The sequence below is a fragment of the Lissotriton vulgaris genome, chromosome 7, assembly GCF_964263255.1.
Source record: "Lissotriton vulgaris chromosome 7, aLisVul1.2, whole genome shotgun sequence".
Lineage (NCBI taxonomy): Eukaryota > Metazoa > Chordata > Amphibia > Caudata > Salamandridae > Lissotriton > Lissotriton vulgaris.
In genome coordinates this window covers 307931926-307946073 of record NC_141695.1, presented here as the reverse complement: position 1 = coordinate 307946073, position 14148 = coordinate 307931926, and the positions used below count along the sequence as shown (strand labels likewise).

Genomic DNA, 14148 nt, shown 5'->3' with positions numbered 1-14148 from the left:
CCACACCTGATCACTCATTAGTCTGCTGGAACATCCAATGGCACGGCTCTTGTAATTCCTACACCCCGAATTTAGCAAGCTTTTTAAAAGGAAATCATGTCCCGGCCATAACTCCGACTTTCACATTGGTGGCAAACGGTAGTTATTTACTTTTAAATAATTAAGACTGCTGTGGTATGCTGGCAGGGATACCGTACATTGTGACTGTTTCCCAATGTGTAGTTTGCTGCAAAAATGTGCTGTTTCCTCTTCCATATGAGAAGCTCAATGTATACATCTAGCCTTCCATTCTGACCTTGAAAGCAGAGTTCAATAAGAGGAGTCGAATAAGGGCTCTTTTGTCTCAAAAGGAAGTAGCCCTTACATCTTCCCATGAAGCATTTCTCCTTCACGTGGCTAACACTCGCACCGAGGTGCATGCCCTTTTGAATACTGATCTCCCCCTGCATTTTGGGGCCGTGATTCACACTATCTTTAAACCCTCATCGACCTCGGGCTTGGTGCACTTTTTTAAAATTGTAAGTTCTGGCCTTGTGACTTCATTCCAAACTATATTTGGTGTGATACCAGCATTTTTTCATTCTATTTTCCATTGATTCTTGCTTTGGCTGCTGGTATACTGCTGTTGGTTTGCTTACTGAAAAATGGCTGCACAACCTGTGCCCCACAACAATCTGTCCCGGCTGCTTCAGTTTCGTAACCGGATGCTGGATTAGCCTGCTGGCTACCTTAAGTGTAGCATATGGATTATCTTTCCGGTTCACGTATTTTACCTGTGTGAAGCCTGTCTTCCATTGCCTGGATTGCGATTTTGAATGGGCTCTGGTTTTGTGTCTCTGCAAAACTGTGTCTCCTTACCCGGATTATGATCTACTTATGAGTCTCTTAGTTGCTCATGAGTTAGACTGTTCTGGTATTGGAATAATGGCCTGCGCAGCTGGACATGGAGTCCTAGGTAATTGGAACATTTTCCCTACAATCCCCTCCCCCCCTCAACTTTAAAAGAAAGGTGTGGTGCACACATGGGAGCAAAAAAAGTGGCCTGCTTGATACCCCTGCAGTGGTATTTATGCAAGGGGGTCGCTCATCAGTCATCTCGGTCGCGGTTGCTCTCATCCTTTCCCGGCTGGATTATTGTAATGGCCTCCTGGCAGGTATAAAGAAATCCTCCCTCAAGAAACTGCAAAGTGTCCAGCGGCCAGGCTCGTTCTTAAACTCCCCCGAAGATCCTCGGCCTCTGCAGCCCTTAACACTCTTCATTGGCTGCCCCTTCACAAGAGAATTCTCTTTTAGCTTCTCGTCACGGTCTTCAAATCCACCAGGAACACTGGCCCTTCTTACCTGGCTAAGCGCTTCCTGCGTTACATTCCATCTCGCTGCCTGAGGTCGTCAGGAGCCAATTTAGTTACTGTACCTCGAATAAAACTAAAAACAAAAGGTGGTAAGACCTTCTCATTTTTGGCCTCCAGGGCATGGAATTGTCTCTCCCCCAACCTTAGGCATGCCCCCTCAGAAAGCCTTTTTAGGAAACTTCTGAAGACCTGGATTTTCCCTCAGTCTGACTCATCGGTCCTCGCAGCCATCTGATCCTCGCTTTCCATTGCTGGTTCTCTGTTTGCTCAGCGCCAAGATGCTCCTTCCGGAGCGATAGTCGCGCTATACAAATTCCAATAAATATCAAATATCAAAATATCTTCGGTGCGCCAGTTGCATAGTGTCCGTTTGATGGTCCTTACATGCTTCTCTTTTACAGTATTGAGACTCTAATGAGGGTCCTGATCCTTCTCAAAAAAGGGAGGCAATTGGCATGGGTAACAGATATCATAAGCCGTCTAGTTTCCCATTGATGGCCGTTAGTGTGAGCTGCATCGCAGTGAGGATTTTGCGAAAGCCCCCTCCGATCCCGGATTTCAGCATCTCGTGGTCCTCGCTGCGCTGTACCTGTGGCTTGCGTTGCCCAAATTGTATCTTCGACTGTATCTTATCTGCTTTCCCCATGTTATTATTGCATTGGCACTGGGGGGATGAGATACAGAAAGAAGTTTATTTTCCGGCTGCTGCGCAGCAACTAATGAGTCAGTCAGTGGCGCCTCCTCTACAGCTCAATGGATTCTTCAGGTAGTAGGGTAAAGCAGACTTATGGTGTTGAAATCAGTGTTATCCTGGGTGCTGTCCCGCCCGTTCTTAGTTATGCAGTCGCAGCACCAGTGCCAGATCACCTACGGTCCTGCAGCACTATCACATCGAGCGACAGTGCCACGTAGTTATTTAGTATGCTTCAGAGGTCTATAAATGACAGCAGCGACTGTCTCTCAAGTTCTGGCGGGCTCCTACTACGGCAGCTGGCACAGTCTCCCTCCAGCCGGCCCAACTACAGTTATCGATATTACACTGCCTCTAGATATCCGACTACAGCTTCTAACCCCTGATCCTGGTGGCACTTCTTAGTAGCACCGATCCGGTAGACCAGGAATGCAGAGATAGAGATATGACGCAGGATAGTGAAGGATTGTGTTGGCAGCCGAAGGAGCTCCCTCAAGAAGCGGCCGTCTTCGAGCTAGGCAAGCTCTGCCCCCTGAGCTTCAATCACTTCACAGTATTCCTCAGAGAATTCCTCCTGATATGTTTTTCTAGATGTGGTCGTTATACCAGGACACAGCATGTCAGATGTGGCCTTAGTAACAACACTTCAGGTGAGATATTTGAGAAGTAGACACAATATTCAATATGACCCCCTCAGACTAAATCTCTTATTCAGTACAAAATGTTACCAGTTTGTAAGTTATAGCCAAGTTTTCCTTTTCTTCTTGTTTTATCATGCCTTCATCTGCACTGCAATATCAAAGTTGCTCTCTCCGCAGGCTTGCCATTTTGTGATGATGCTTTAGCTTTTCTGCATATAATAGTGTGTATGTGTGTTTTTGTGAGAGAGAAATGTATGCATTGCATCACCTGTGATACATATGTTTTGACCATGTTGTGTATGTTAGTGAAGCTTGGTAAAATATTTTTATTGTACAACAGACCACACAATTGGCTTTTGTCAATGCTTTTTTACGTTAGTAGTGAAATGCTGTAATTTTTTTATTGGATATATGTTGATTGACATATGGGGTTGTTAACAAAATGGTGACTGGGAAGATTAGTCACTTCCCATTACATCAGGAGGAGGAACTTCAAGGTGAGAGATTATAGAAAAGCTAGCATCATTGTTCGTTGCTGTACCTTAATGTGTGAAGCAATGACTTAAGTGTAGGTAGTTTAGATATTTCAACTTATGCCAAACTCTTTCATTGTTTTAGTGAAAAAGATCTTAGTTCTGCCTCTGATTTAATAACATCTTTGGACACACAACTGAGCTTTTCTGTCCTCCTTTCACTAGTGGAGAGCCGAAGTGATAAAGCCAAGCGCCTGTTTAGGCACTACACGGTGGGCTCCTACGACAGCTTTGACGCTCCCAGGTAAGGACCGACTTCTAAATACACCTGTGCATCTTCTCCTCTAGTCCCTCTATGTGGTTTCAAGGACATGTGAAACTGTGACTCTCAGGAGCGTGGTGCAATGAGCAGGTGAAATGTCTCAAAGGTGTACCATGAACAACTTGCTGAACAAAGACTGAGTGGTGGTGGATGAAGCGATAGTGAATTGGGAAATATTTACATGAAATAGATCTAATCAATATCAATTCAAGTTATTTTTTAAATTCCTCTACAAATCCATCAATCATTAGAAACGGTATGAAAATAGAAAAATGGAAAAAACAAATCTTAAACCGAACTCTCAATCGTCACTCTAAATCACTCTAAATTAACACACTCACTTCTCTCGGCAGCTAGTTAGGCAAAATGAGGAATTTACAAAATCAGGTAATTCGGGCTTAGTACAAATTGTGATAGTGCTCATAAAGCTTTGGGATATTATATCAGTAAGAAACAACTGTCCACCTCTTAATAATGTATGTATCCTAGATATAAGATTGACAGAAGATACTTTTGCAATTATTAAGGCCCTAAAGAATAGTAGGTTAAAATGTTTTTGTTGCTGAATGTTTCACACCATTGTTTACACTGACAATCTTCTTTATTCATTTGTTGTAACTTTTCTGCTGCACTGGGCTGTTACCATGCAGTTTAGTCCAAATGATTTTTGCACTTGATAATTTGTTAAAGAGATATCTGGAGCCATGATTCCTAATAAGAAATCAAAATCATAAATTGCAAGAACCATTTGCAATTAGTGAGTTATTAGGCTGGATTCAGTAGAAGTGGATGCATGATGCACACCAACTTTAACTGAATGCTTTGGTATTTTGTGAAGCAACCTATGTATTTATAGGTTGGTTCACAAAATACTGATTTGCAGGGGGTTGCAGTTCGACCTATCTCATCATTGCGACTGATTATGATTGGTTTAGAGTCACAGGCATGGGGGCCAGCGGGGTCAGCAAATCAATTATACATGTGATTGCTTTTAAATAAAGAATTTGTTTTTAAAGTGTAGCCCATTCTCCTGAAAAGAAAACGTGTGGCGTTTACAAAAAGAAAAAGAATAATTCTACTAAAATCTTTTCAGGAGCAGGCAGTGGCCCTAAAACATTTTTGGGTGACTTTGGGCCCCCTCCCTATTTGCGAATGGTTACCTCCAACTAGGATTTGATGGTAAAATATTAATGTTTTGCAACCGAATTTTAGTTGCAAAACATTAATTCTTAGGCTAAAGAATCGATATTTAGAAGGGACGCCTTTCACATGCCCCTTCCAAATCCCGGTTCTATATTTATTCTAGCATCCACTTTTCGATTCAGTAAGTTAACACGGTTTAAGTTTTGTACATTTAAAAACATTTTGCAATCGCAAAGTTTAAAATTTGACCAAGGCATTAAAACGCTTTGTGAATCGGCTGCTTATTCTCTTGACTACTTTTTAAGTCCTACCTGTCGCAGAATTTGGTTTGCTCAGCATTCTATGCTCGTTTTTGTGTCTGAACTTTCACACAAATGTTTTCCTTTGTTATGGAGAAGATGTTTCGATGGTACTTGTAGTGGTCTCAGGTCAGTGAAAATTGGCAAGTGTTTACTGGGAACTCCTGTGGTTAATGAGCATGTTGTCACAACTAGAACCTATTTAGGTCTTCTGTCCTTCCTATACCTAATTCAAAGTGAAGCAGTTTGGATGGTGTTGAGGGAGCAATACCTACTATTTTGCTCATAACTCTGACGTCTCAAACCTCTACTTATCTTTAGTACACGCAGCACTGTATCTACCTGGCACAGATCAGCCAGTTCTGATTAGCAATCAACGAAGCACCATTGAAATGCAAGCTTTGGAAGCCTGGGTATTCCCATCACTAAGATAGCTATAAAATCCCACGTTTTTGAATTCTCTGAACCATTTTTTGTTTGCAGCTTGAGTCAACATATCAGCATTCAGACTGTCTAGCTAAGACATAATGCACAATGTAGTAAAAGGTTACATGATAACTTGCAATTTCTCGAGGGTTTGAAGGGAGCCGCGGATGGAAGCCGCCTAGAGAGTAAGCTCCGTATCTGAGCCCTTAGTAATCCTGCTTTAAAAACTCCCCGGACCCCCCTGACCCACTCAGGGGACAAAAGAAGGGGTCAGGACCACTCGACGCAGGTTTGGTGCGGATTTATGATCGTCGGCCAAAGATCTGGTGGTTAGAAGATTGGCCGGTGCAGCCCAACATGACGGCCTGACAGGGGAAAGCGAAACCTGAAGTGGCCGAAGGCGCTCGAACACCAGCGTCCGACTAACGCAAGCAGCAGACGGCAGGTTGCGGAGAAAATAAACCGTGACGCTGAGCTGATGCTACCGGAACGGGGGAAATGCTGAGCTGACCCTCCCCCTGCATCGCAACAACCCTGACCAGCGGCGACAGAGTGGACGTGGGACCCAAGACAGACAACGGCAAAACGAGCGATACGGCGCCTGTGAATCAACGCCGCATGGGAGCTGGTCTGCCAACTAACCAACAACTGGCACGCCGGAGCGCCCTGAGCCCAAATCCACACTGGACCAAGACATATGGGAGACTGGGAGCCGCACAGACCTGGACAATCGGCGCTCCCCTAAAACTGCTGCGCAGCCCGGCGAGACGGGAGCCCCAGGCCTCGAAAACCAGCATCATTGGAAGAAGGAGACAAAGATCTGGGAAGGGTGATGGCCGATTTGCACTGACCTCGATTGGAGGTTGGAATCGGGGCAGCCCCCGTCGTGCTGTGCCCGAGACGGAGCTCGAGCAACACAACGGAGACCGAGTAAGTCGGCTACCCTGCCTGCAGCCCGACCCCCACGCCTAACACCAACTACGCCCGCAACACCTGACGCCCGTGAGGGCTCTATCAGCCTGGTAATTTCTGCAGCGGTGACGGCCAGTGGTGCTCCGAGGCCCGCCATGGGTGTGGTTTGCAGGAGAGACCCAGAATAATGAGCGGAAGACCCACGTAGGAGTTGAAGAACGTGGACACCTCTCAAGAGGGGAAACTGGACAAATAACGACCACTACATGCAGGGTGGTTTACAATGCTGAGACTTTACCCTGAGAGGCCCGTGGCATCGGAGAGCTGACGGCTAGAGCCCAGAGACTGCGGAATTACTCAGAAGGCCAAAGGGGGATAGTGCCACTAAGTCCTGACCTCGCTGAGCAGGGCTGGCTACAAGATACTACTATTTCCTTATGGTGGAGAAGCGCGGTGGGGAAGCATACAAGAGCTGGCAACACACCGCCAGGTATTGAAGTGACGATCTACACCACCCGACCTGATCACATGCTGCCCTGACGATGGGAAGCAGAGAGACCACCACCAGGGACTTGGTTTTGGTGGCCCTAGGGAGCACCGCACCGAGCCTGCGGTTAGAAACTATGGCTGAAATGTTCGGCGGAGCTCTGGGACGTATGCTGATTTCATGAATTTGGTACCTTATCAGCTGACAGCGCTATATATCATACCAGAGTTACTGCATTTGACGAGGCATAACTAAAAGCATCATATGATTCGTGCAGAATGATAAGAAATTTTTTTGACTAGGAAAAAGGAAGGAAACTGTGGTCTACCTTACGCGACACGGGACCAATGCCGTAGAAGGTCATTCTGTACAAATGATTCACTCTGTCGAAACCATCCTAAGGTGACAACAATAGGAGTTGAGAATCTTTTGACTGTCTTCCTTCTCTGACGGAGAGTGTGTGGAGACACAAACTCCAGGTTGCGAGACCCACTGTTGAATTGCCCCTGGCTGGTCCTGATGATGGTGGTCTTCATTGCTGTTCTTCCACCGAAACGCGTCGGCCATTTTCCTATTTAGATCCAACCCTTTGGTTGTGTAGTGGACAACTGGTGCAAAACAACAGGATGCTTTTTTGTTATATTTGAGCTGTGTATGTTTAGGATGTGTGAATGAGTGTGAATGTATGTGGTTCTCGACCTGGTCACTATAACTGTCTCGCTTTTAAAAGATATTTGTGGTTTTTCATATTATGGAATTATAAAAGAAATTTTGTATATGTATTTAAAGCAATGTATGTGAAACAGTGAATAATTATCTGTATTTTAAAGAAAAAAATGATTTAAGAAATGATAAAAAGACTTCAAATACAAAAATAAACAAATAAACAAATACGTTGAAAATGTGGTTTGTGTATGCCTGCAATATTAGAGGTTTTTCCCAGTAGCAAAGTGGTTATAGGTCACGAGGGAGTCTCTTCTTGCTTCTAATTGTCTTTTTTCCCTCTACTCCCTGACCTGAAAGTACATTTGAGAGGGGGTCCCCATTTCTAGCTACTTGGTACCGCACAGAGGAGACATGGAGTGCATGCTGAGGGACAATTGCTGGCACTTGTACGGCAGCAGAGACGAGGACTAGAGAGACCAGAAGGCACGCTTGCACAACACTGCTCTGGGATTTAATAGAGGGCGAACAACGCGCTGACCTGGCTGTTATAGGGAGAACGAAAGTGCCCTTTGTCGCTGTGCGACCCTGAGAACCCTCTGGACTAGACGGGTGTGAGGAGGATCTTTACCTCTGCGACGACCCACCATGGGGAAACCTAAAGGCAAGAAAGAAGGCGCACAACAACAATCAGATACGGAACTACCAGAACACGGTGAACATGAAGAGCAGGACCACCCATGCGACCCGCGCCTGCAACTACAGATGGACAAGATCTTGGCGGCGATAGTGGACACCAAAGCAACGCTGCAGCAGGATATAGCGCAGGTAGCCACGGGCCTGGGTCTCTTGCGAGCGGACCATGGCAAGCTTGTAGATAGAGTGACAGCGGTGGAGGACACGCTCCAGACCATGGGACCAGTACAATCTGCCCTCAAGGTCAGCATGTCTGATGTTCTATAGGACAATTAAGGTAGCCAGGTATAGATTTAGGCGCACAGCATAAGTATAGGCAAAGTAAAGTCACAAATATACAGAGGTGCTGCCAAGCAAGAAGGAAAGGTTACCAATACTTTCCCACACACCCAAAGAAAACTCTGGGTACTACAAGTTATGTAATTTCTCACTGAGCACTCATAATATTAATAAATATAGTATGACTGTAACAGACGTATTGTAAATTCGCTGTATCCAATTGTATCAACAGTCTTTATCGAGATGAGATCCACTCAAATTAAGTATTGAAGTAAAGAGACACCGGGGCCCAATGTTCAATCCTGGTAGTATTTCCAAATAAAATTTATTGATAGTTCTCCCATCAAAACATCTCAGCAGCCAACACGTGTTTCGTCAGGCACTATTGTCATGCCACAATGACTTCATCAGGGCTACCACCCAAGATGAAGGTATTAGAAAATATGATAATTAAATATTTTTCCATAAGTTAAATCATCACCTCCAAATATCAGATAGTGAGAAAAAGAAGAGTAATACACACCCCTGTGAAAAGGTGGAAGGTATAGTTCCGAAATAGTGAGATGGTCATCACATAAAGACCAAATTACCGTGCACCCCACAGTGTCTGTAAAGAGGATCAAGATGCCAAAAAGAATTTTAAAAAGAAATCACGTTGAATTTAAGTTACCTGGGCTGGTAATCCCTGTACCATAATTAATATATATGGTCACAGAAAAATTTGAAACCAAAATTCTGGAATAAAGGAAATGCCGTATTCAAAATATGACCTTGCATGAGTCTGTATAAACCAACCTATCACCCTAATCAGATGCTCTGGATCGAATTGGAGCGCTGGAGAAAAGGGACGGAGGAGGCAGAAGGGCACAATCGCCGAAACAATATCCGTATAGTGGGACTACCAGAAAAAACGGAAGGGAACGACATGGTGGAATATCTGTAGAACTGGCTCAAGACAGTGGTGGCGCCTGAGGGCCTGTTGACCTTCTACACGCTAGAGAGAGCTCACAGAGTGCCCGCTAGACCACCCCAAAAGGGGTAATCCCCGCGCCCAGTAGTGACAAGATTGCTACACTATCGTGACAGAGACCTCCTGCTACAGAGAGCGCGAATGCAGAGCCCGTACAAGGTGGGAAACAGTAAAGTAAACCTATTCCCAGGTTACACTTATGAAACTCAACAACGCTGGTCCTCCTTTATAGCTATCAAGAGAAAGCTGAGGGAAGAAAGATTCCAATATTCGCTTCTGTTTCCGGCCAGACTGCGGGTCATTGTAGATGGTTCGACGAGCTTCTATGACACACCAGAAGAGGCATGTGCATGGTTGGAACTATACAGGGCAGGTAAAGATGGGACAGAACACAATATACAGATCCCCACGGACCTTCCACACCAAAGGAGATCAAGGAGGCTTCGGTGCCGTCAAAGGAGCTTGAAGAGACCGCTGTCACCAGAAACGGAGGCGGAACGACAAAATGCACTTGATGCGGTGGTAGCGCTGTCGAGCCCACAAGGCCGGCAATCTCCGGAACGAACAGACTCCAACAAAGACAAAGATGGCCCAGATGCTGAGCAATCTGAGGCGGACAGTACACACCTTCCGAAGGTCACACCAGCCACGGCAGACGGAATGCTGGACGAAGGTTGAGGCAGATGTGGGGCTGCTCATGGAGAGCCGCCTTGAACTGGCCGGACTTATTCCTGCAGGTTGGATGTGAGAATGGAGAGGAGTGAGGCGACGGGAGGCAGCTGAGGATATGTGGGAAAGATGATGCACAGAACTATAGAGAAGGTCGATCCATAGATCGAATATTGGCACAAACTCCTGGGTGTGAATTGCTGAGAGGTTTTGGCCCTGACCTGCTGGGGGAAAGGGGGATATCAGAGGGACCTGGCTATAGAGGGCTCAGTTGGACACTGCGATCTGGAGGAACGGTGGCGGCTACCCGTTGGTAACCAGTCCCCCCTTATTGCCCATAAGGCATGCCCACAGTGTCTGCTGTCGGGCTTAACAGCTGTTTGACAGATGTCATGGTTTGGATGGGAACTAGATGGAAGTTACTAGGTCCAGTTCTTGGGGGGTTGGGGGGTTCGGGACAGTTGGGGGATAGTTGGGGAGGGACCATTGACGACGCAGAAACAGAAGAATATTTTTGGGTGCGCAGAATGCTATGGGACAATGGCTGATTCAACTAATTTGAGATGTATAACCTGGAATGTGAGGGGGCTCCACACTATGATGAGATGACATAAAGTTCATGCATATCTATTCCGCAGGGTATACACATTGCACTACTCCAAGAAACACATTTAACAAAGGCTGAAGGGATAGCCCTGCAGCGAAGATGGAGGGGCCAAGTGTACAACACCACATACTCTGCATTTGCTAGGGGGACTTTGATTTGGGTTAGAGCGGGGGTCCCTTTTCAGGTGACTAGGCAAACGATCGACCCCGAGGGCAGATACGTAGCTATAGAAGGGAAGCTAAGAGGCAGGGACATTGCCTTTTGTAGTATCTACGCACAGAATGTTGATCATTTGGGTTTCCTGACGGGGGTGTCCGGAGCCCTTGCGCATTATCTCGCAGGTCCTCTAGTAATGGGGGGGACTTCAACTCCGTTGCGGATATCACGATAGACAGATTACACCCTCCACTAACGGATTCCCCGGTGCATCGCTTGACCAAAGGTAGACTAGATTGGCAGGTGCGCTGGGGGCTGATAGACGCCTGGCATGCGCAACACCCGAGAGACCGAGACTACTCCTATTTCTCTAGCATGCATGAATTGCACGCACGATTAGATGCAGTGCTATGCTCCCCGACAGTAATGCCAACTTTTGTGCGAACTGAATACCTAACCAGAACAGTGTCGGATCACAACCCCCTGTTAATTACCATGGTTTGGATGGCTGGGATCTCGTGTGTCCCTACTTGGAAATTGCGCCCTGAAGCGCTAGATGACCCGCTCTTCCACACCGCGCTGGAAGAGGGCATAACACAATATTTTGCGGAGAACGCTGGTATGACTGCGACAAGGGCGACAGAATGGGACGCTTTTAAAGTGGTCATCAGGGGACTCTGCATAGGGAAGCATGCGGGAATACGGAAAGTACTCCTCAGTGATCTGGACAAAGTTGAATCTACAAGAAGAGGTTAGTGTAGCTTGAGAGGCAGTAGCAGTTGAAGTAGAACGCTTGCGCAGCTTTGACCATAAGGCATACACGATGAGAGCGCATGCGGAGGGAGACAAGGCCGGGACTTTATTGGCCTGACTGGCCAACCCCACAAAGAGAGGTTCCCCCATTTTAGAGTTGAAAACGGAGGGAGGTGACATGGCCCAAGCTGATAACGAAATCTTGCGATGCTTCAAGTTCTACTATAAACCACTTTACAAAAGTAAACTAGAGGTCGGGGACCCTGCCATCGACATTTTCATGGACGAACTGGCTTTGCCGGGACTAGATCAAGAACAAGTAAAAGACTTGGTTAAAGACATAGAGCTCGGGGAAATTCGAGGTGCCATTAAACGTATGGCCCATAACAAAACTCCTGGATTAGATGGATTACCCATAGAATTCTACAGGAAATATATTGATCTGTTGGCGCCAAGGCTACAGGAAGTCTATAAAGAGGCAAAAGACAGTTACCCCAATCAATGCTTGAAGCTTTGGTGATCCAGCTATTGAAATCAGGGAGAGAGAGTGAGGACGCAACCTCAAATAGACCATTATCGATGTTAACCACTGACTACAAAATACTGAGCAGCATACTGGCAGCACGATTGTTACAATACATGGCCACGCTAGTCCACGAAGACCAATCTGGTTTCATATCAACGCGGAACACGACCGCGAACATCAGGAGATTGATGCGTTTACTAGACGATGATCACCCAGAGACACAAAATCCAATGATATTGTCAGTAGATATCGAGAAAGCTTTTGATAGCTTAGAATGGGAGTATCTATACAAAGTTTTGAGACGTTTTGGTTTAGGAGAGGACTACCTCCAATGGACGAAAGTACTGTATACATCGGCGGTGGCCAGAGTGAGAATGGGCTTGTTGATATCATCACAATACCCGGTGGGACGAGGCAGGGGTGCTCCCTATCCCCGTTATTGTTCGCCTTGGCAGTAGAACCCCTCGCGGTTGAGATTCGGACAGGGAAACACTACAGAGGCCTAGTGAGTAGAGGCATACAACAGTACATATCGCTTTACGCGGACGACCTCCTACTCTTCCTTGAGGACGCTGACGGAGCAAAGACAGGGGCGGAAAGCCTGCTCTCACGCTTTGGGGAAGTCTCGGCTTGAAAGTAAATTGGTCCAAGACATGTCTGTTCCCAGTGAGGCAGGTAGAGGCTAGACCAAACCTAGTTCGAGCAGTGAACTAGGAATCCACCTGCTTGAAATACCTATGCGTACACATCTATCACTCGGCGACGGATGTGCTAGAGGGGAATGTGGGCCGCGGCGTGAGGGCGCTAAAGGGCACCATGGCCTTCTGGGCCACCCTCCCGCTATCGGTGCTAGGCCGCATATCCCTCTTGAAGATGGTTGCACTCCCTCGCTTCCTCTATTATTTTAGGACACTACCAGTGTGGATACCCAGCTCCACTTTCAAATTACTGAAATCACTAATAGTGTCTTTCCTCTGGGGCGCAGGCAGGCGCAGAGTCGCACAGGCGACGCTCATCCGACCCAGAGCCGAGGGGGGCTGGCGGTCCCAGACTTTGACTTATACTACCTAGCAGCTCAACTGCAGATCTTCACACAAGAAATAGCGCAGGAATTCAGAGGACCGGAGCACAGGAGGTGTAGGGGAACATCACGCCACGTACTCTCATATATAGCCCTGCACAGAGGAGAAAGTAATCAGACTCCGCTAGAACCGCTCCCAATGCAGAGCGGGAGTGTTACATCCGTATGCAGAAAAACAATTTTCCACAACGGACCAACAAAGAAAGCACCTTAAACTTCAAAATCCCATGTAATCGTAAGTCTCTTATGCTGTACAACCTCCGAGACCTGCTGTGGTTGGGTCCCACTGGATTTCCAGAGAAAAGTTCAAAGACACGTGGAGGCAGCACCAAAATCAAAGTAAATTCCAGAAGCAATGAGTCATGTAAAAAAAAATATATTTTTCTTTATTGATTTTTTCTTTTTGAAGGTGCATAAGACAGCCAACGCGTTTCGCTCCCCAAACTTGGGAGCTTCGTCAGGGCTGAAACCAATGTGAAACATATAAAAACATTAATGATACATACAAAACATGTATAAAATTACAAGACATAAAAAACGACATTTAAAAATAATATTTGGTGCAGCACATACGAAAAGAGATGGCACATGGGATAAACATCAGAGAACATTACATACAAATATAAAAATAGAACAATCATAAAATATGAAATCCTACTGTCATTCAACATGACTACATAAGTCAAACATATGGAGAAAATGGACCAGTAATAAAAAAAGAAAAAGAAAGAGAAAAGGTGGCAAGCGGAGGTAGTCAAGGTGATGGAAGAAAGTTGAAGAAAAGGAAGAAAGACAAATCCTATTACGAATTTGATAAAACATTACAACAACTGACAAAAAATGACCAAAAATGACAACAACAGCAACAAAAAAAAGAGGGGACGAAGAAGAGAAAAGGTCTCACCAAGGTCAAGTGATCTGAAACCTATGTGGGTTTTTGGGTAAAAATAATATGGCTTGATAGGTGCAAAACCAATATGTTGATTCGAGTGGAATCCAGAT

At 45.9% G+C, this 14148-nt stretch overlaps 2 protein-coding genes across 3 annotated transcripts in view; one reads left to right on the top strand and one right to left on the bottom strand.

The window, feature by feature from the left end:
• SHANK1 (SH3 and multiple ankyrin repeat domains 1) overlaps nucleotides 1–14148 on the top strand; it is a 1619594-nt gene that overhangs the window by 692370 nt on the left and 913076 nt on the right. Inside the window, exon 13 of the mRNA XM_086930109.1 lies at nucleotides 3383–3461. Within this exon, the coding sequence (XP_086786235.1) occupies nucleotides 3383–3461 (79 nt within the window). The remainder of the gene's footprint in view (nucleotides 1–3382; nucleotides 3462–14148) is intronic.
• Nucleotides 1–14148, bottom strand: part of LOC147701436 (uncharacterized) — a 166366-nt gene that overhangs the window by 150756 nt on the left and 1462 nt on the right. The gene's annotated exons all lie outside the window — the stretch shown is intronic.